Source organism: Contarinia nasturtii, unplaced genomic scaffold (genome assembly GCF_009176525.2).
Source record: "Contarinia nasturtii isolate CC-2019 unplaced genomic scaffold, AAFC_CNas_1.1 Cnas_scaffold_285, whole genome shotgun sequence".
Taxonomy (NCBI): Eukaryota; Metazoa; Arthropoda; class Insecta; order Diptera; family Cecidomyiidae; genus Contarinia; species Contarinia nasturtii.
Window position 1 is genome coordinate 2,435,483 of NW_022197640.1, and position 22,333 is coordinate 2,457,815.

At 32.7% G+C, this 22,333-nt stretch overlaps 3 protein-coding genes across 9 annotated transcripts in view; all 3 read left to right on the plus strand.

Annotated features, from left to right (window-relative positions):
* The first annotated feature begins 23 nt into the window (after positions 1-23).
* LOC116337393 (phosphorylated adapter RNA export protein) lies at positions 24-2,180 on the plus strand. The gene is made up of 6 exons (XM_031761912.1): positions 24-323; positions 457-683; positions 771-1,273; positions 1,392-1,469; positions 1,554-1,946; positions 2,007-2,180. Exons 1-6 carry the CDS (start codon positions 273-275, stop codon positions 2,087-2,089), a joined length of 1,335 nt encoding a protein of 444 aa, XP_031617772.1. The 5' UTR covers positions 24-272; the 3' UTR covers positions 2,090-2,180.
* Positions 2,181-2,911: 731 nt separating this feature from the next.
* LOC116337450 (E3 SUMO-protein ligase PIAS2) lies at positions 2,912-12,685 on the plus strand. 5 transcript variants are annotated; one of them, XM_031762027.1, is made up of 14 exons: positions 2,921-3,610; positions 6,086-6,249; positions 6,384-6,594; positions 6,691-7,097; positions 7,175-7,316; positions 7,384-7,624; positions 7,702-7,807; positions 8,261-8,389; positions 8,463-8,629; positions 8,698-8,828; positions 8,921-9,047; positions 11,623-11,836; positions 12,050-12,175; positions 12,257-12,685. In XM_031762027.1, the coding sequence occupies exons 1-14, from the start codon at positions 3,548-3,550 to the stop codon at positions 12,261-12,263; spliced, it is 2,235 nt and encodes a 744-aa protein (XP_031617887.1). In that variant the 5' UTR covers positions 2,921-3,547; the 3' UTR covers positions 12,264-12,685. The 5 variants fall into 5 exon arrangements, with proteins under 5 accessions (XP_031617892.1, XP_031617887.1, XP_031617888.1 ...); XM_031762028.1 differs by lacking the exon at positions 12,257-12,685 and having other exon boundaries at positions 2,926-3,610; positions 11,623-11,700; XM_031762032.1 differs by lacking the exons at positions 6,086-6,249; positions 6,384-6,594 and having other exon boundaries at positions 2,912-3,610.
* A 1,718-nt stretch (positions 12,686-14,403) lies between these two features.
* The window catches only part of LOC116337713 (flocculation protein FLO11), a 121,777-nt gene continuing 113,847 nt past the window's right edge, over positions 14,404-22,333 (plus strand). For 2 of the 3 annotated variants that reach the window (XM_031762504.1, XM_031762506.1), the window contains exons 1-2: positions 14,404-14,843; positions 15,246-16,215. The gene's annotated coding sequence lies outside the window, so the exon portion shown is untranslated. The remainder of the gene's footprint in view (positions 14,844-15,245; positions 16,216-22,333) is intronic. The other variant, XM_031762507.1, reaches the window with a different exon arrangement.

The window sequence follows — 22,333 nt, forward strand, 5'->3', positions numbered from 1 at the left end:
TTGACATCGCGCTTCGTCTTTTGACATATATAGTGTATATAATCCATTTGCCATTCTGTGTGTGTTAAAAGTTTTTTTTTTCATATAGTTTTTTGCTTTGATCAAACTGAAAGACAGGCGATTAAAATACTTTGTACGACATTTGTACGAACGAATAAAAACTCGATGAAAAGAGACCATTTTTAGCCATTCTTTGTCAATAATCATACGTTAGACAAAGTGTTCCGTAAACGATTAATTGGCCAGCTGAATGAGATTGAACGGTGTACATAATGGAGCATGAACCCATAAAGTATCTGAACGAAGAATTCGAAGATGGAGAGGTGAATGGACGTGTCGCAAAAAAATTAATCAGCGACAAATATACCCAATTGGGCAAAGACAAATTTATGTGTGACCACAATTTTCTTACAATCAACTTTGTTTCTGTCTTTTTTTGTTAATTTTCTGATACAGCTCTCGGATAGCAATGACAGTTATACTCCATTACAAAGGCCAAACACATCAACATCGGTCCGTGAAACTGCGTCATCACTACCATCATCCTTGAGCACCAGTGGAATCACCAAAATGGAAGATGCATCCGAATTGGAAGAATCTTTGGCAGAATCAGACAGCGACTCAGGCAGCGACTGTGACTTTTCTACCGCACGAAATCGAACAAATAAGAAAAAAGTTCCAAAGTATGTGTGTCTTTACAGTGTCTTTTTCTTTTTGTTCTCATTTCTAACATTCTCAATTTAATAATTGATCTGAATTTATTTATACAGAATTAAACCACTACAGGGCATTCAAATTCCTGGCGCACAACCGCCACGTTATCAACATAGTAAATATAATATTTGGTCGAGTAGCCTACAAGAAGAGGTGATGGAAAATCTAAAGGAATGCGGTGTGGATCAGGATAGCGGACGATATGATCGAAGTTGTGAATCATATGATTACTCCTTGAAATATCGTTTGAATGGTGAAAATAGTTTGAAACGTCGTCAATCGTACAGTGATGATTCGGAAGGTTTCAGTTGCTCCACATCGAATGCTATTGAATCGAAAAATAAACGTTTTCGTGCAAATAGCCTTAGCGTGAAAGATCGAAAAAATGTACGTTTACGGCTCGGTAATCGAAACAGCGATGATAGCAGCAATGAAGGCAGCGGAGCAATGAATTCGGCACGTAATATTGTCGATTTATCAACCGATTCGTCGGCCACAAACGACGAAATTGCTAAAGATATTGCCAATAAATTGTACGAAGAAAAGGATGATTTAATGGGTAAGCAAAAGCCATTTTAATTGTTTTTTGAAGAATGAAAAAAAAAATATTTTGATTCAATGTAAATTGACTAACAAATTACACTAATTCTGTAATCGTCTTTCCGTTTTATTTGCAGTTCGAGTTGTAAATACACTTGGTCGTGACTTGTCAATCAAATTGTTTAAAGAAACGCAGAAAATAGAAAGTGACGGTGGTAATGATCCTTTATATATTTTTTTGATTGATTTTTAATTTGAAATTCTCATATAATTGCGTTTTCCTTTCCTGGTCGCTTTAGGTATGCTTATCGTGAACGGGATGCGACGTCGAACGCCGGGCGGGGTATTTTTGTTTCTGTTAAAAAATTGTGATGAGATCAGCAAAAAGCAGAAAAAGGATATATTCTTGGAAGAAGAGCGAAAAACCATCAAAAGTCGTAAGATATCACAGGCGCTCAAGCGTGATCTGGAGGTTGAAGAATTGAAAAAATCATTGAAAAATGAAAACGAATTGCCAGTGTTGGGATCGCGTAGCGATCACTTGGCATCATCAACGTCACATCTAGGCTTGGATACACATGTTAACCTTTCAAATCCACCCCCATCTCCAGTCACTGACTTCAATCGCGAAAATAGCGATTTTGATTCACATCCAATTCAGCACATGGTGAATGTAACAAGTCCAGAAAAAGGTAAAACATAATTCATTTCATTAAAATAACGAAATAACATTTCATTTGTGCATGATGTAGATTTTCAAAGATCAACGAATGCGGCTGTAACCTATGATGATGATATACTGAGCATGAACTGTGATGAGATGGATTTGTTTTAAAACATACAAAAGACAAATGTATTGCGCAATTCGTTATTTGGAATTAAAATGATTTTTTAAATACAAACAAAACGTTTTTTTTTTCCACAAATGATTTATGTGTCAATTTGATTTTGGAAATCAGTCTATTTCTTTATTTATCTTATTTCTTGGAAAATAACGGTTTCAAGTTTCGATTTAGAATTTAAATGGTTAACTATAGAATTGAAAAATCATAGTGTCGACTTCGAAAGTTGGACTGTGATCGACAAAAGAAAAGAAAATCAACATATATTACATGCATTAAAATGAAAGAATGGATGCAGTTTATTTATCAAAGTGTACTATGATTTAAATGTTTCATTTTCCCATCATCACACACAAACATCGTCGATCCATCACACAATATACAACAAATATGGCGAATTCCACACATTTACAAATGCAAACCATAGGCACACACCACATATTGCGACAGAGAAGTGCTCTAAAGTAACTGCAAAATTTATAAAATATATACTAATTGGAGTGAAAACATAAAACATAAAACATAATCATATTCAAATTGTATTTGAATAGTCGGAATACCGACTTCGAATTGTCAGTTTCATTGTCGCTCAACGTTTTTTTCTCGCTCAAATATGTGTCTCTGTGTGTGAGTAAATATTTGAATTGGCGAATGAGGGAATGGGAAAAGGCGAAAAAAAGAGACACACACAGAAATACCAATGTGACATACCATGACAATATACGGGCATTGCAAGCGAGATAGCTAGATGGAAACCGACTTGAAAAATTCGAATTTCGAAAATCATCGAACAAACGATTTCGCTTTGTGTCACATTTCATATAACGCGCACCATAAACGTCGGCACAAAATTTACAGCAGCATTCGCACACATGAAAACCCGAGTATCGGTAAAAAGTAAAAAAGAAATACAAGAAGTACATATAAAAAAAGGAAATAAAACAAAAGAGTGAAGCGAGTGCACAAAAACAAAATGCTAAAAAGAATCTGTAATAAGAAACCTACGCAAACATTTCAAATAATTTTAGAATAATTGAAACGTCTATTTTTTTTATCGCTCTCAACGGTGTGAATGTGTGTGTGTGGGTGACTTTTTATTTTGGTTAAAAATCGAAAAAGAATTTTGTGTTAATAAATTTCATGTACATTTGAATGGATTCAATATTTTTCGAAGAATAAAAGTTATGTTTTCGTTTTGTCGCTACGATTTAAGAAATAGTGTAAAACATTAATTGTTCCTGACTTAGGAAGTGTGGAATATTAAAAATAAATGAAAATCAACACATGAATTTTGAATTATTTGACGAAAAAAGATTCGCAACAACCGGCCAAACGACGACACTAAACTCGTATACAATTAAAAAAAAGAGAAGCAACCAAACTTTTTCAGTGTGGCGATCGTTGATGGTAGAAATTAACCGAATCATAAATGCTATAGAAAATTTCGGAAAATGCGACAAACTCGTTCGCGTACAAAAGCACAAAATCTCCCCGAGGATGTACAGCAGTTAGAGGTATGTATCAGAACAATTAGCAATTCCAATCCAATCCAATCATTTAATGAACCATGTCATCGAACTAACATATTTTCTATCCACATAAATTCATTTATTATTTGAAGTGTTGATTATTGTATGCATTGTCAATAATTTTGATATGTTCGCGCGATCTATTTGATATTTGTCCCGTAAATTGATTTAAGTTATTTTGATTGAGCTAACAGAATTGTGAGTCACGTTGAGAGTGGATTGTTTTTTTTTTTTCGAAATTCAAACGGAAAATGTGGAATTTGTGGGAGAATAAAAAATGTCTATATATAATCGTGGCATTGTTTGACATTTTTGGAGCACACAAATGAGTTCATTCATAACAATGATTGCCACAAGTTGACCATACATTTATGTTTGATCCTTGTTTTAATTTTGTCATTTGTCCATAATGTGAATGAGTTCGATCGATAGGTGGTTACAGCTTAAAATAAAAACGAAGAGGGTTCAATCCAATTAATGGTATTTGGTTCATCGTTTCAATGTTCTCCGTAAGCAATGCCCCTTCGAATTTTTGTTGTTGTCGTTGTGTCAAACCAGATTCCGAAGCGTTCATCGTCAGGATGAAGTTGAATAAATTCTAATCATAAAATGCCATATGCGGATAAATGTGTCCAATACGTGTCTAAGAGATGGAATACGATTGTGAAAAGCATTCATTGCAAATGTTCGCTTATTATTCGATAAAAAACTGGGTGAAAATGTCCAAGTGTCTATGCTTGTATGTTTCTGTTTCGGTTTCACTTCGTATTACCATTTTATTTTTCCATGGCAAACAATAGAAAGAGAAAAACACAACCACCGAGGCAACGGTATGATATTATGTTTTTAACCGAAACAATTACTCCGTTAGTTATGTACTTCACACATATTGCAGCTGCTCTGATGCACTTATGATTCTCCATCTCTCTGTCTCACTCACTGATTCTTGTCTTCTAGATGCTGTTCTCTCATAATATGTTTGTGTGCTTATGTTTTGCATTTGTATAAGTGGCAAACTGTCGATATGTTTGCGTTCGGTGCGCTTTCGCTTCGATATCGGTTCGCATTTCGCCATATTGGTTCTATGTTGTGTGTGGAGCCGTCGATGTGATTTTCGATTTCGAAAAAGATCTTTTGCGGTTGTATGACAGTGTCTTAGTGTGAACTCTCCATCGTTCGTCGTCGTGTGTACATGTACAACACCGATACAAATTTAGGAACGATAAACTTCGTATACACAGTTATATTATGGTCTCTTCATCGTATGGTACAAGTTAGCATACAACATCAAAAATTCACAAACACACACGTATTATAGAAATAAACCGATTTACAACCATACTTTAATGTGGGCACTCTGTGTGTACTTCATATGTTTCGTTTTATTCATGTCTTCGTTTTGCCTGTAATTTGAGTTTTGAACTCTACTAGAGGGAAACTTGCACACACATCGGGACACAAAAAAGAAGATTTTTTTTTAGTGAACAGAACTAACTTTATACAATGTGCACGATGTTCAGCGTTGATCCCGCTGATTTGGACGAATTATAGAGCCAAAAAAAAAATTAACCATCGAATTTTGAATTGCATTCTGTGTTGTGTCTGTCGCATTTCTCGGAAATTTATTTACGTTAACCGAAACATCCAAGGAACAATGTAAGTTTAAGAAACTATTGCGGTCGGAAGACAAAAAATTGAGTCAAAATTTATCTACAATTTTTGTGTGTGTTTCGATGAAGCCAAACGTACATACACTTGTTACGAATGTTATTTTGTTGTTGTTATTATTATTATTGTTGTGGCTGCTGCTACTGCTGCTAAAACAGTTTGTGTGCGATGGAAAAGTGAAGCGAAACATTTAAATTATAGCACGATATATAACAAATAAACGGCATCCATTCGATTAGTAACTATTGTTACTTTCATTTTAGATTTGTGCTCAAAGTGAAATGAGTATTTCTCGAAAAACAAAATAAAAAGAAAACACTTTTTGACTGTTCGTTTTACGCTTACCGCTACTCGTTTTTTGACAACAATACTATCTGAGTTTCACTTCAAATTGAACCGTGCAACAAATATCACATCCCATTGTCGGTTTTGTGTGTATACTAGTGTACAATATATGTTGCGAACGCAATGGGCGCCTAAATTGTTCGTTTTCGCATTTTTTTTTTTTTGCTCTGCACATTATATACACACGCGCGAAAAGTATGACAACATCGTAAGCAAGGCAACTGATCACTGTAATGTAATAAATGATAGAATTTGGGAAAAAAGATACAAACATTCTACATACATTCCCTAAATATTTTTCAGTTGATTACACATCAAGTGTTAGTGTTTAGTTTGACTAGTGTTGAGTTAGTAAAGACAAAAAAGGCTATTCGAAATATGTGTAATGAACAATTGTTTGTTTTACATTTGTTTCTTATTATTATTATTATTATTTTGTCGATATAGAAAGCAATTGACACACTTAGCCCAAACGAACTACGAAAATTGTTAAACTATCGTTCTTCTGACAAATCATCGCAGTCCAGCCTTCGAAGTCGAAGCTATGATCTATTGAGATCTAATTATTTGGCAACTAAATCGAGACTACAAACCATTTTGGATAAACAAAAGTAAATAATATTGTACCGAATCGCATAAATTACGAAATCGATCAAATGTGCCGATTTTAATTTATGAATTCAAGATTTTCGAAACACATGTAAGGAAAGAGAAAATAATTGTGTTGTGTATTTTATCGATGTAGCGAAACAACTGAGAGTCGTTCATCTTCACCGCAAATTTATTCGGCATCTGTGTCGAGTCGATCGCAATCAAATCCACTGGCATCTCTAACAACACCAGCCGTGTCATTGGGACAAATACAATCGCAAGTTAGCAACACACCTTACAATTCATTTCAACCACAAATCACATCGTTTCTGCACCAATTTGAGCAATTCGCTAATAATAAAAGCGTGCGTATTATTTTTTGACATCTTTTCTCTTTCTCGCTAGCTTTGCATTCTCTGTTTCACGCTCCGAATTTTTAATAATCCGATTTTATTTTACAGCAACAAGCAGCCCAACCGCTAAGACAATCATATCAAAGGCCAGCGTTGCCATCATTAGCCATACCACAAGTAGCAGAACGATCATCAACCACTGAACTGGCGAACAACGGAATAATGTATCAACCGAATTTGAATGTGATGCCAACAGCAACTGGTAATGGTGCCGCTATACCTCACACAAATGGAATGGTCAATAGTGGCTATGGAACTGTACCGCAACCGGGCGTTGCACAAAATTTGCCCGTGCATCCAGATGTTCGTTTGAAAAAATTGGCATTCTTCGATGTGATGGCCACATTATTAAAACCATCAACACTTTTACCTACATCAAATTCGCAACGAATGCAAGAGGGCACATACTATTTTCATTTAACGCCGCAACAAGCAACAGACATCGCCAGCAATAGGTAACGTTTCAACATTTTTTTTTTTTTTTTTTTTCTGAGAAATATTCACAAAAACTGATCCAATTTTATTTTCACAGAGATATTCGGAATAGCCAGAAAATTGAGCACATCATACAAGTTCAATTAAGATTTTGTTTATTAGAAACATCTGCCGAACAAGAAGATTATTTTCCGCCTAATGTTATTGTAAAAGTTAATAATAAGTTATGCCCATTGCCAGTAAGTATATCAAATTGAAAATTCAAAATTCTACATTGATTGTGTTTATTTTGAAATGCCCAATTAGAATCCCATTCCGACAAATAAGCCTGGCGTCGAACCGAAACGGCCACCACGACCGGTTAACATTACCACAAATGTTAAACTTTCACCGACGGTTGCCAACAATATAAATGTGTCGTGGTGTACAGACTTTAATAAAGGTTTCGTCATATCAGCATATTTGGTAAAGAAATTGACATCAAGTCAATTGCTCACACGAATGAAGGCAAAAGGAAGTAAACCTGTAGAATTTACACGGTCTCTGAGTATGTATTCTATACATTGATTGCGATTAAAAACCAAAGATGCAAATGGATTTTTCATTGTGATTTTCGAATTTCAGTCAAAGATAAACTGAAAGAAGATGCTGACAGTGACATTGCGACAACAGAGCTGCGTGTATCACTAATGTGCCCGCTTGGAAAAATGCGAATGACCACGCCGTGCCGGTAAAGTTTTGTTACATTTTGTCTTTTCATCGAGTAAAAATATCGATTTTGAAAATGTCCACGTCTCTCAATATCAAACGGGTAGCACTTAATACTCATTCGTCAAATGTCACATTTTCGAATGTGTCAAGTCATTTCGAGTATTTGTGTAAATAGACGATGGAATTTTGTTTTATTTACATGTTGATTGAATTCAATTGCAGACGATTTCAATCGAATAAAAAAATTAATTCACACAAAGTAAATTCGAATTTTAAAAAAGCACTTGTTGTGTTATTATCGATTTTTTACCTTTTAAATCAAATTTGTTCCATAAAAATTCGTTTTTTTTAGCAAAGTGTATTTTGATTAACAAAAATAATTCTATATTTCTGTGGAATAAATGACGCACTGACCCCAAACCAATTCTCTCTATTATTGTAAATTCTTTTTTTTCTCCACAAATGTTCACAGAGCATCGACGTGTCTGCATTTACAATGCTTTGATGCATCATTGTTTTTACAAATGAATGAACGCAAACCAACGTGGAATTGTCCTGTTTGCGATAAAGCGGCGCTGTATGAAACACTAGTAATTGATGGGTACGTACACAACAAGTTGGGAAAAATGTAGCGTTTGCAAAAGTAAAATAACCTGTGCGTTTGTTTATCTTAGTTATTTCCAAGAGGTATTACAGTCAGACGCACTTCCACCAGACACAAATGAAATTCAGTTACTAAAGGATGGCTCGTGGACAACACATGATAGCAATTCAGATTCTAACTATTTAGACACACCTCGAAAATCTACACACAAAGTGGAAGTAATCTCAGATGACATAGGTATGAAAAGGTTTGAGTGAAAAAATGCGCAAAAAATTCATTGAACATGTTTTAATGTATTTTAACAGAAGTAATAATAGCCGATGATTCACCGAAATCAAGTATTAAGACACAAGCAATGAATGGTTCCACGACAAATACGACAACATCGGCGACAAGCAAACCAAATGAACCATCATCGACGACGACTGGCGATTCGGTAATAAAAGAAGAAAAAAAACTATCAAATGTAAAATGAAACCAATTATTTTCTTTTTCATTGCAATTTTTGTTTTTGTTTTTTTCGTTTAGGTGGACTTAACACTGAGCGATTCAGACGATGAATGTGTTCAAGTTCGTCAGGGAATCAACAACAGTACGAACAATAATTCAAGTGCTTCAAACAAAGGAACATCAGCAACACCTGTCATTACAAATGGTAGGTCCCGACAATAATTTCAATAGAAAAAGCATTTTATTGTTAATTACTCTCAGTAATTAAAAACACAAACACGCGCGCGCCGAAGCAAATGAACACAAGCATTGGTTGAAACAAGACAAAAACACAAACACACACATACACATGTTTACACAGAGAAATACCGTCAGAAATTTAATCAACAAACAAATTCAGTAAAAGAAATTACATTTTTTTACTCAAAAAAAAAACAAAAAAAAAATGAATTCTCTTCTTTATTTTTCTTAACGCATTTATCTAATGAACACAAGAAATACTTTTATAATTTGAATTTTTCTACTTTTCTTTGACATGCATACGAATACTGTGAATAATAAATGAAAAACAATTTACATTGTCATAATCGAAACAAAACAAAAAAAAATCAATTTGCAAACCGATTTAATAAATTTAAACAAACAAACAAAAAATTTAACAAATCATCTCCATTATCAACCATACAATTTACATTTGAAACAAAACCAAATCAAAAAAAAATTCAATAAAAACGGAACATACGAATTCAATGAATAAAAAAAAAAAACAAAATTCAATCATTATTACTTAAAACTAAAATCGATGTGAAACGCCGATGAAAAATGGATGCGCACACTCACCACATATGCCTGCATTTTTCAACAGAAGACGATGTCGATATGGCCGAAATAATATTATAGAAGAGGAACAGCTCGTAAAAATAAGAGTCTCCACGCAGTTTTTTGCATTCAAAACAAACACACACACAAACTACAACTCATTTTAAATTAATTTCTTTTTTTTCGGTCTGTTTTTGTCTCTCTCGCGATATTTATATATATTTGTTTTCTTTTTTTTCGTCTTATTAAGAATTAACTCACGGACACATCGTGGTCCGGTAGAGCTGAACCGAATTGTTACGTATGAAAAAAACACACGCTGTATTTTGTAAATTGAAATGGAAAAAGTCAGTAAAAAATTCCATTTTGTAAATTGAAATGTGAGAATTTGTGATGCATCAATTGAAATTGCAATGAAGCATCAACATTCATGTTAAATTACTTAAATCCTTCGTCGGATTTTTTTGTTGTTTTTAAAAAAAATTGAAATCACACAGGCAAATTTGTTAGCTATTTAATACTGTGTATAATTTCTACTCAAAGTTGGCATTTCAAACGAATCGAAGGAACTGATAAAAATTAGAACTAAAGAGAAAAGCTGTGTATGCAACAGAAAATTTAAGACACGATCCTTTTAAAGAAAAAGTAAAACAAACAAACAAAAAAAAAAGCAAAAATACATGAAAATTGTAAGAAATCATTTCTACAAAGCAACAAATGAAAAGCGTTTCTTTTCTCTTGTTAAACAAAAAAAAATCAACAACAAATAAACACACAGAAATCATAAGAATATCGGAACTGAAATCAAGATGATTTACGAATAAAATAATTAAATGAGAAAAAAACAAACAAATTAAAGTTATATTTACACGAAAGCAGAGGAAAGTGAAACAAACAAAACACAAAAAAATGGAAGTGAAAAAATTAACACAAAACAAAGTGAAAAATTTGAAAACGACAACAACAAAAAAAAAACAAGAAACAGAAAAAAATATATTTAAGAAAATAAAATCGTAATCTTATTTATAAAATATCAAAGGACTTTTGATTTGAACCTTATATATTCTCTTGTAACTGTAGTGTTTCGTCATTTATTTGCTTTTTCACACAAGCCAACATACACAGTGCTGTCGTTCGTCGTACGTCGTTCAACGTTCATCCATCGCCAATAAACTGAATTCAAAATTGACGTCGATTATCGCCAAAAAAAATTCTCATTTTTCCCATTTAAGTATGTAATTTTTCTATACCTCTACATTTTTCCTTTTAAAAGTTTTCGAAAAACAAAACCACCAAAAATGTATTTTTTGTAATGAATTTGTGGCTTTCGTTGAAATGGTTTCCTTCCACACATTATCTACACATTTTTGTATGGGCGCATAATTTATTTTTGTTGTTGACATATAATGCTTTCTCTTATTTTTAATTTTATTTCTTTCAAATCGAATTGAAGCGCATTCGAAAATTGTAAATTCGTTACGATTTATCGATTTCACATTGTTTTTGTAGAAAACAAATAAGTAAATTAGCAAATTCACAATGTAATTGTTAGGCCATATACGGCAGCTTCAGTGCCATGCCTTTTCTTTATTTATTTATGTTTTTAAGACGAATCGATTCAAGAAATTAATTCGATGCAAGTCATAGAAGTATATAATTCATTTGTACAATTTTTTGACCGCTTCAAACCGATGCATTTTGTCTCCGATTATAATCACTTCTAGTTGAATTTCGAAATCCGGAGACATTCGTGTGTTATTTTGCTTATTCACATTCTACTTGTGCTCTTTCTCTTTCTCAATTTATTTATTTTTATTTTCTGTAAGTATAACTTTTGCATTAACAATGAAATACTCTTTGTTTTCGTTTCCAACATTTGAAACAAACAAAAAAAAAAAAAAAAAAAAACAAAAATCGGTCGGAATTCCCATATGCGCGCAAAACACACAAATACCGTTTAGATGCAATAATATCGCTGGATTCGCCATCGCCGCCGGCATCACCGTCAGTGCTATCCGGACGAAATTCAGACTTCACAGGTAACGGATATACTACAAATATAAGTACGGCATCAGCCAATTTGAATGCAGCATTGCTGGCCAACAGTTTTGATGCTCATGCGTATCTCAATTTTCCCGACTTTTCGTCCAGCGCAACACAAAGCTCAATCGACAGGTTAACAAATTCCTTAATTCAAATGAATTTAAATCTGTATTTAGTTATTTCGAATTTCTTTGTTTTATTTCGTAAATTTTTGAATTTTGTGGTTGCGGATTTTTTTTTCTGTAATTTTGTTTTTACTCTTTAACTTTTCCTCTTACAAATGAGGCAAATTTAAATTACATTTGGTGATGTGATAAATAATGTGTGGTCTTTGATTTTAAACAGATCCGACCCATTGTTGATATACAAGAACAGTATGAACAGTATGAATTGGCTGAATCAACAGCTACCATCCTCAACCGATTGGGAACTTCTTAGATCGCATAGCGAAGATTCAAATCAACAAAATCCGTTTGTATCGCTCCAACTGAAATGAAAACTGAACACCAGACAAATGTCATCTATTAATATGATTCGACTCTTTATTTGCAGATTTTAACACTCCCCCTCATCATTCTCACACACACATATATCGTTCATCTTAATCACCGTCTCAACAAACTCATCGACATCTGTGTTGTGGATACTGAATGATAACAAAGACCCAAATTATTTATATCAATTCTTTGAAACGTACAAACCATTTATTTTATTTGAAGCACTTCATGAAATTCGATTATTTCATACATGACACACAAAAAGCAAGCAGTGAAATGACATTTGAACAAATTTTTCTAGCGTTACATTTTTCTTGTTTTTTTTTAGTATTCTATTATTCTTTCGTTTGCCGCTTAAACACATTTATATTTTTGTGAATTTTTTTTCATCCATTTATTTTTTGGACTCTATGAAGCAAATGTTATGTGAGAGCATTTTTTTTAGAAATTTTTCTATATTATAAATGTAAGTATCAAATCGAAACAATGAAGCATTATTTTCAATTTTGAGTTGTGATTTCTTATGACGAAAAATATATAGCATAGACAACTTTATGATTGTTTTGGCAATGCTAGCTGCAAAGGTTAGTAAATTAGGTATGTATTTTAAAAATCCAGAAATTGTGTAGTCGAATTAGATATATAATTGGCATTCTAATTGGAATCGGAATTAGAATTGTTATTATGAGAAATTCATTATTTCGCATCGAAATGGGCACGCAGCTTTTCATGAGCTTATTTTGTAAAAAGCTCTAGAGAATGCCAACAAGGTGATACCACATTTTATTATTTAAAAAAAAAAACACATTTTTTATTGTCAAATTTTTATTCTTACTTTATAAAAATCAAAAATTTTGCAATCGTTTTGTCATGAGATTAAAATTTAAAAAAAATTAAATTAATATTGTACCGGTTACCGGTTTTCTGTCCAAAAAGAAAAAAGTTTAATTCAAAATACTTTTTACAATGATTACAATACAATTCCATATAAATTCAACACGATGCCAAATGATGAATAAATAAACAATTCGTTTATCATTTCAAAAGGATTGATAAAACGAGAGCATGTTAATTTGAATATTCCATTGGTTCTGTCAAAAATACTTTCATTTAAAGCCGGTATGTCAATCTGTCATACACATACCACGGAAAAGGCCATTTCGCGCAAATGCTTCTATATATGTTGAAAATGTCCCATGTTCGAAAATTTTTGAATGATGTAACTGTCATTGGTGAAGAAAAAAAATATCCCCAATTTGTTATCAAATCGTTTGAATTTTTAATGAAGTGTCATTTAATTCCAAGAGATTTTTTGCCAAAGAAACAAATCAATTGATTTCTAAAGCTTTGAATTGCATCAGTATTCCATTCTTTAAAAAAAAAAACCGACAAATTCCTCAACACCAAGTAGAAATGTATACTTGAGCGTAAAGCAATGCCGAATACATCGGGCAATACATTGGCCTGACATTTGATTTACTCCATTTCTGTCTACTCGCAATATCTCACTTTTACGTCGACTCTCTGAATGAATACACACTCAAATGGTCTGGCACTCGTTCCGTCTCTGTCCGATGAATGGATTCAAGCGTTTCCATTAAATATATTTGGTATCAGCGAATGAGGAGAAAAAAACGCTGGAAAAAGAAGAAGAGGTTTCCAAAGCGCTTGAATAAACACTTTCGTGTTTAAACATATGAATTGCACATTTTATTATCATCAAACTGTGTGGTGGCCATTTTGACTACACACTGCGCTTTTGCTAGAGATTATCGTCGTCTTTGTCGTCGTCGTTGTCGTCGCTGTTGTCGACGGGATTTTCTCACTCTCAGTAATCTGTGTATATTGTGTTGTTGAATGCAAGGAAATACAAGAATAAAAAAGTACACAAATTCGGTTTACTCTATACATATATTTTCAATTCCACTATGGTGTTTTACTGTCGTCTACTATTTGTAAATTGACTGTATGTATGCTTACCTATGTGCATGTATTTGTTCATAAACTGTGCATAGACAGCGAGCGCGCGGAGACGAATAATAAAAAAAAAACTGAAGATATATGTATATATTTGTAATTCGATTGACAATCAAAAGTTTATGCAAAACACTGAAGTCAAATCATAAAAGAGTATCAATTTATTTTCTATTTGTCATACGGTCAACATAAAAGTGTTCAGTGTCATCAAGCCGCGACATTGTAAAATCCGCGAAAAAATAATGATAATATTATTATTATTTTATTTGTAACTTATTACTATACATTCAAAAGTTCAATGAAAAAAATATATATAAATCGCGCTGAATTACGCGAGACGTACGAGAAAGACAAAAATCAATTGAATCAAAATTAATTTAAAAGAAAAGAACTTTGATGAGACAGTGTCATATGTTATTATTTTGGATGGGTTCACATGTTGTTGAATCAAAAGTAATTCCGCTTCGACAAAGTGAACAACGAAACAGCAATTTTTCTTCTTTTTTTTTATTATGTTTACAAAAGAGTAAATATATACATTGTATGGACGTATAAATAATGACAATAGTTCATTGCTTCATCGACGACGACAGAAGCCAAATAAAGTTATTCGCTTGTTTGACGAAAGAAATGCAATTGATACATGGATACTTTCAACGATAAAGGTGTGCAAATTAAATCACATTCGGTTGTTATATCGTGGATTAAAACTTTATTCACTTGAATTTCGCGTATTTATTTTTTGCTCTCTCTTTCTGTCTCTCACGTGTTTCGATTTTTTTTAAACAGTTTTATTTGTATTTTCTTCTTCAACTACTTTTTGTGTGATTGAATTGTATAATTTGGTGTGTGTGTGTGTGAGTGAGTGTTTTTTTAACGCTTGTCGCGCCTGATTCAATTGAGATAAGTGAGACGAGTAAAGTAATTTGTTAATTTGATAGAGAGTTAGAAGAAGAATACGAATTAAAATCGTGTGTTATTTTGTGTGCTCAATTTCGTTTCATTCCCATTTCGATTTTGATTTATCATTCGATTTGCGCACGGAATTTCACCCATATATCGAATAGAACTAGACAATAGAAAATCGAGACGGTGTTAATGTGAATCAAAATATGACAAAAGTCATCATTCAGTGAATAAATCAATCAATGGATCGAGGAATGTGGATGTCGGTTTCATCTATATGTTAAAGACTGCATCGAATCATTGCAGCACATACAAAAAGAAACAGAATTGAAAAGAGAAGAAAAGAGCGTTTTTTTTTCGTTTGGCGCTAAGTTAAAGATTGTTAGACTGACAGCCAAATGACAAGATAAGTGATCGATGATAAAAGAACAAATCGCATCAATTGAATAAGATTAAAAATAAAAATAACACAAAGGCGTGAATGTAAACAGACGGGTTGAAATATCAATTGAAAGATTACGAACATTTGAGAACCAAAAAAAACAAGTGAATTGGATATTTGACACGGACAATTGCACAAATCTATCGAAATTATATACAGTTGACACCAGAAACGGAACAATAAACATAACCAAGTGTAATAACGGCGACTTTGTCCATTCTAAGTAAGTTTCGGACGCAGCGAGCAATCAAATTTTACGTTCTGTTATTGTTGTTGTTGATGTTGTCAATGATTGTTGTTGTTTTTTTCTCGTTACGTTACTGTGGTAATTTTTCTGTTTGCATGTTACATGTTTAAAACGAAAGTAGAAGAAAAAAATCGGAATTGTATATACAAGTGCGAGTAAAACAATTTATACTATAAATCGTTGCTGTTGTTGTGGCCGTCATCAAATACTAATTTATACACATTGTATTGTATCAACAGAACGAATCGTGATAGAGAGAGAGATATATTTATACAACAATTCAGAACGTAAAAGTAGCAACACAAGATAGATACTGGCAGAACAAACAAAACGAACGAAATTGATGTTGGGTAAAGAAAGAAAGAGAAGAAATCAACCATACACCGCTTTACTTTCGCTTTATGAAGTGACACATTCATATTGGAGCAATCAATGAATTAAGGTGAGAGAATTAAGTAAATAGAGCTATCAATGATAGATTATTTAATAAATGCACACACAAAAATGAGCAACAAACGTAGTGGAAGAGAAAAAAAAACATTCAATTCATAGTAGTAGGCAATTATAACCAGATGTGATAAAGAGAAACAAGTACTTAATTGAAATTCTCGATTCACATTTCAATCGATCGAAATGGAAGCACTTATCAATTATTGAGGTGATTTGATTACATCATTAATTATATAGAATTTATTGTTTCCTCGATTTTGATTGGTTGAAAATATGTTGATTTTTTTCCTCCTTGAATATTTTGTCCCTTTACCATATATTTATTAATTTATGCAAAACAAAATTCATTATCTCAAGTTTTTTTCACTCTCAATTTGTTAAATTCCGTAAAAGTGCTATGTCGCACTCAGCTCACATTTCATTTAATTTGAACAAATTGATTTTATATATGCGCTCATTGGGATGTGTTTATCGATCGTTGACTATGCAGCCGTATCGGTGCGGACAAAACTATAATTTACTGAATTCGTGAATGAATATAATTAAACGCAATTACTGAATCAAAAGTTTAACAGAAGGTGCAATTAATGATGCAAAATGCTGAAAAGTAATTGATATCCGAATTTTCGCGAATCTTTTGTTTATCTAAACAGTGTGCGAACGAAGTAGAGAATGACATTTGTGCGTATACCTGTTTGGTGCAGTTACCAGTTCATGAAATCGCTTCAACCTCCAAATCTGAAAGACCATATGTCAAATTAACTATAACTTTGTAACGGCCAGCATTGAAAACATTTTGGTTCCATATAATATCACGCACTCGCAAGTGAACTTTGTATCTGCGGAAAATTTGAAGTTCGGCGATAAATTCGATAAAATCGTAATCGGATATGCTGGATATTCGGGTGGAAAATCGGTTGACTTGCATTTCTTGCATATGAAAAATCTCCTTATCCAATATTTCCATTCGTTTGGTGTACTGTGAACATAATTTGACTGAATTTTCGTATAAAATTGTTATATGTAAAGTTCTTGTATTAATAATATTTTGAAAATTTTCCCATTTACAGTGTACAATGTCAGTTTTATGATGAAAAAAAAAATTGAAAATTCCCCAAACGGCTTATATACCAGATTTAATTAGTGCAATTTTTCGTCAGTTAATAAATACATATTGCATCGTAATAGACACAAGTGTTTTTTGTTGCATTTACGGTATTCGATGAGTACAACTAGTGAACGCGTGAGTGAGAGCACTTGCCCATTTGCTTGGCTATATGCACATTAGGGTGTTTCCACATGAAAAATATTAAAAAGTGGCTATTATCATTTTGAAGAGCGTTAAATTCTGTATAAGATGATTTGATTTTTGATGCTGATTGGTCGCCGATGTCACTTCCTGGATCAAAAACACATTTGTAAATTGATTCCATGTTGCATTCACGCCAAAATCTGTAATTGATGAAATTATAAGATTGAACTAAATTAAAAACATAAAAAATAATTTTAATATAAAAATAATTGCTTAAATATTAATAAAAGTAACACAAAAACTCACAATTTTACCACAATAAACCAAAACAATGCAAAATCGCCAATTCATTTGACACATAACCTGTCATTTGTCATGCGTGAGCAAATCACGCTTCAAATGTCATTCTGTCAAATGAATTGGCGATTTTGCATTGTTTTGGTTCATTGTGGTAAAATTGTTAGTTTTTGTGTTACTTTTTTAATATTCAAGCAATAATATTGATATTAAAATTATTTTTTATGTTTTTAATTTTGTTCAATCTTATATTTTCATCAATTACAGATTTTGGCGTGAATGCGACATGAAATCAATTTACAAATGTGTTTTTAGTTCAGGAAGTGACATCGGCGACCAATCAGCATCGAAAATCACATAATCTTATACAGAATTTTACGCTCTTCAAAATGATACTAGCCACTTTTTAATATTTTCCATGTGGAAACACCCTAATGCACATACAGTACATGCACAACGGTGTGTAACAAGTGTGAGACAAAATTATTTATGGTTATTTAAACATGCTCAACGACATCGAGGTCTGTGTATAAAGCCGCCAATATTGTTTCGGGGGCCTACCGCACTTTGTGTTTGACGCGTTCAAATTGAAATACACATAGCACGAATGAATTGTTCACCGTATACACAAAAGTTTAACTGGAACGGGAACACAATATGCCATTTATGTTGTGTCAGCATATCTTTCTAGTTACTTGTTATGTGCGATATGAGTATCTACGGTGTTCACGTATGCTTGTTTGAAAATACAAGCAATTATTTGTACAAATTTTGGATCACTCTATACATTGCCTGTACAATTGAACATTTAATTGATATGATTGCGTACGAATTCATACACAAACAATTACGCCCACATGCGTGTAATATGAGTGGCCTCAAGAGCTGGAAGACAACAAACACCAAAAGTTCCATTGCGTTGCCGACTATGCTTTGGTATGTAGCACTGTAGCTAGACGCCAAAATGGCAATTCCACTGACCGTCATTGTTCGAACCAAACCCAAGAACGAAATGGAGAGATAGAGAGCCAATAAAGTGAAACCACTTTGAAAATTCTCATATTACGTCAATAAAACCAATAAATAGCAAATGGAGAAGCTAAGCTATTCGCGAATAATGCGTTGTTGTTGCTGCCCAAGATAAATCGATTTGATTGCTGCCCTTAATTTGGCCACATAAAAATAAGAGAAAACACGTTGTTCAAAATGTACAATTAACTTTAGATGCTTTTGTTAAAATAAAACGTAGACGGAATTTACTGTTGCATTTCTCGATACGTCTTAATTGCATTCGATTCATGAAAAATAGTACGGACCACAAATTGAATTGGAAATCATGCAATGATGTACAGATAAATGAGCTGCAAATTGACGATGAAATCAATGAAAAATTTGATCGGCTTGAGATATTTTCACTATTATTTTTGTTTTATCGTTTGATTACTTTTCTAATCTGATGATGGTTTCATTTGCATTAATTTCAATTTTCATTTGATATGTTTAACATTGTAGAAAAAAGTAGATTCACACAACGATAATTGTCGAACATAAGTCCGGTGAGTGTGAGTTTCAAGTTTTGATGTCAAAATTCAATTAACTAAATCATCGTTAAATATGGCAGTTTAATCGAACATCTAATTTCATTTATCTCATCATGTAAATTGCACATTGATTCGACAAAACATACACACACTCAATTACAAAATGACAAACAAAACTTGAATCACCATAAATCACTTAGTTGATAAGTCATTGATGTCGTCAGATGAATTGCATCCGATTGTATATGTACACGAAAAAAAAAAATTGTTTAAAGTATTAAAAAGTTCGGGCAAGTTTTCCAACAATTCATTCACAACACAAAAACTTGAGATAAAATTATAATTTGTTGAACTTTGGTTGAATGTAAGCAATTTTCCACTTCGGGTTAAAAAGTTTTTTTATTGAAAATTTGGACACAATTTATATGAATGTTTTCATTGTGCTTTCTTGTTGTCGTTTCGTTCGCTTATGGAATTCGCTTGAACGGCATTCGATGTATTACAGTGGGAACTTTTTTACTCCGGTTTATTTTGTGCTTTTTTCCATCATTCTACAACATTTTTTTACATCAATTTTCTATATGTGGCGCACAATCTGGCGAAGTGAAGCAATAAATACATCTAATATGAAAATTGAACCAAGTTTATGGCCATGAAATGAAAAGCTTCATCTGCAAGTTAGCGACATGACATTTGTGATAAAAGCAATAACAAACGTAAACGGTTATCATGTGAAACCAACTAGCCATTTTCTCATCAAATTTCAAATGATATCCATTCATCTGTGTGTATGACGAGGGTTTTTTTTGTATGTCTGTCACAACATTTTTCTTCCTGAGACAGTATACTATACACATTGATGCTGACATTCTTAACCTAGATTGCTTGATTAAGTGACGCAAATTGGAATCGAATAGAGAATGACCGTGTGATGCGAAATAATAAGTAAAATGAATGAAATGCTTGATCTTATAACTTCCAATTTGAATTGGATGGGCTGAAACAACATAACAAAAATGAAACCACATGCGATTTAATGGAGAAACCAATATATTGATTTCCTCAATGCTATGGACCGATATTTAAGTCAATGTGCTAAAACTATGAGGTGAACATTCAAAAAAAAAAGAGAGAAAAACAATCGATTGAATGTGGAAAGGCGTGAATTCAATACAATTTACATGCATACATTCATTAATTCAGTTATTTATTTTTTTGATGGTGGTTTTATTTGATTCGTTTTATTATTTTCATTGTTGACTGCATAACTAATGTGCACACAAAATTTGCTACACTATTGCTGGCATTCGATTTGATGAACCGAAAATTAGAAAAAATGATCCAAATTAAGTTAGTTTTTAATTCAATGTGTTATTTTATCTAAAAGAAGATACACATTCAAAATTTCGTATGTGCGAAAGAAGAATTGATAACAAATCGCAAATAAATGCGAGATAGACTTACAATATACGCAAAAAGGGACAGATATGAACTGAACTGGGTTGAGTGGCACCAATAAACCACCTATGTGATTAGAACCACAAACAAAGCGAATTTTCAAATAAATCAATCGTCTGAATTCCTTCCGGCGGGCTATCTATTCATATTTAGATGATTTACCGAAGTGCACATAGACTTTTGTTGTTGTTTTTTCTCATCACACTTATTTTTCCATTCGAAGTCGATGTGTTCGTCGTCAAATGCGCGCATTCATAAAAGACTGAATTGGAAGAGAACCAACTAGAATCTAAAAATAAATTATAATCTTAATTCTTTGCTCAAGTAATTTTCCACTCAATAATAATGTCGGCTAATGTCGCTGGTTTGATGAACGTAAGCAATGAAATGAAGAAAAAAATACTGTACGCGTATATTCAGATAGTTTGTCTACGGAATGTGATAAGAGCAATACGCAATGCATTAAAATGGAAGCAAAAGCAGACAATTTGAGAAGAAGAAATAGTTAGTGCCAAAGTGTGTTTGAAATGTGCGTGTGCGGATCTGTTGTGCGGTGTGCTTTCAAGTAGGATAACAAACAACTGGAAAATATACAAAGTGTACAAGCTCAAATTTCATAAAGTCATGGATGACATAATAGTTGAAATAACTATTTCAGTTGAACGAATCATTATCTACTATATGACTAGTACATTGCAAGTGCACAGCAAGAGAAAGAGAGAGTGTGACAAAGAGAGAGAGAGAGACACAATATAATGAACATGTAAATGGCTTTTGCTCTTGTCAGCAATATACACAGTTTTTCATCTTGTTCTTGTGCTGTCTTCTTTTGTGTGCGCACAAATCTATTCGAATTTCGCATAGAGAGAATAACCATGCATACGTGCACCTACCTACGTACCATGCTGCATGTATGCAGACATTGACAAACATTTTATATATCAACGTACACTTGACTGTTTCGTATCTGTGATTTGAGGCTACACGATAGAGGCTGATGTTACCATAGAAATGTGGCAATATGCAAGCAAACATCATTAAAAAATAAATATTTATATCTTGTTTTATGTTATTAAAAGTGAACTTATTTTATTTATGAACTAAAACAAATATTTAAAGTGATAAAAGACATTCTCTATTTTCGCCTGTTTTACCAGCAATGTGAACACAATTCATTCGCTTACTCATTCGGATGACATTTTTCGCTGACATGCAGCACAATAAATAACAATTGAAAATGAAACATCGATTTGATTTTACACATTGAAAAATGCATTTTGTTTAATCTTTTGCAAATATTTGCATACACTTAAGATACAATTAAACAAAAAATAAAAATATTTTTTTTTAATTCTCTGTTCGTTTGAATATATTAATGAAATAGCATACATTTTTTATGTATGTACAATTCTACATTTGTCCGTTTGGTTTTAATATTTTTTTAATGAATTGAAAAATGAACATAAATCTAACTACAAATAGACGTAATACGGAAACATGTGCAAGATATTGTGTGCGCACTATAAACACACTCGATTCGATGAGTCTCGCGACACGCGCAC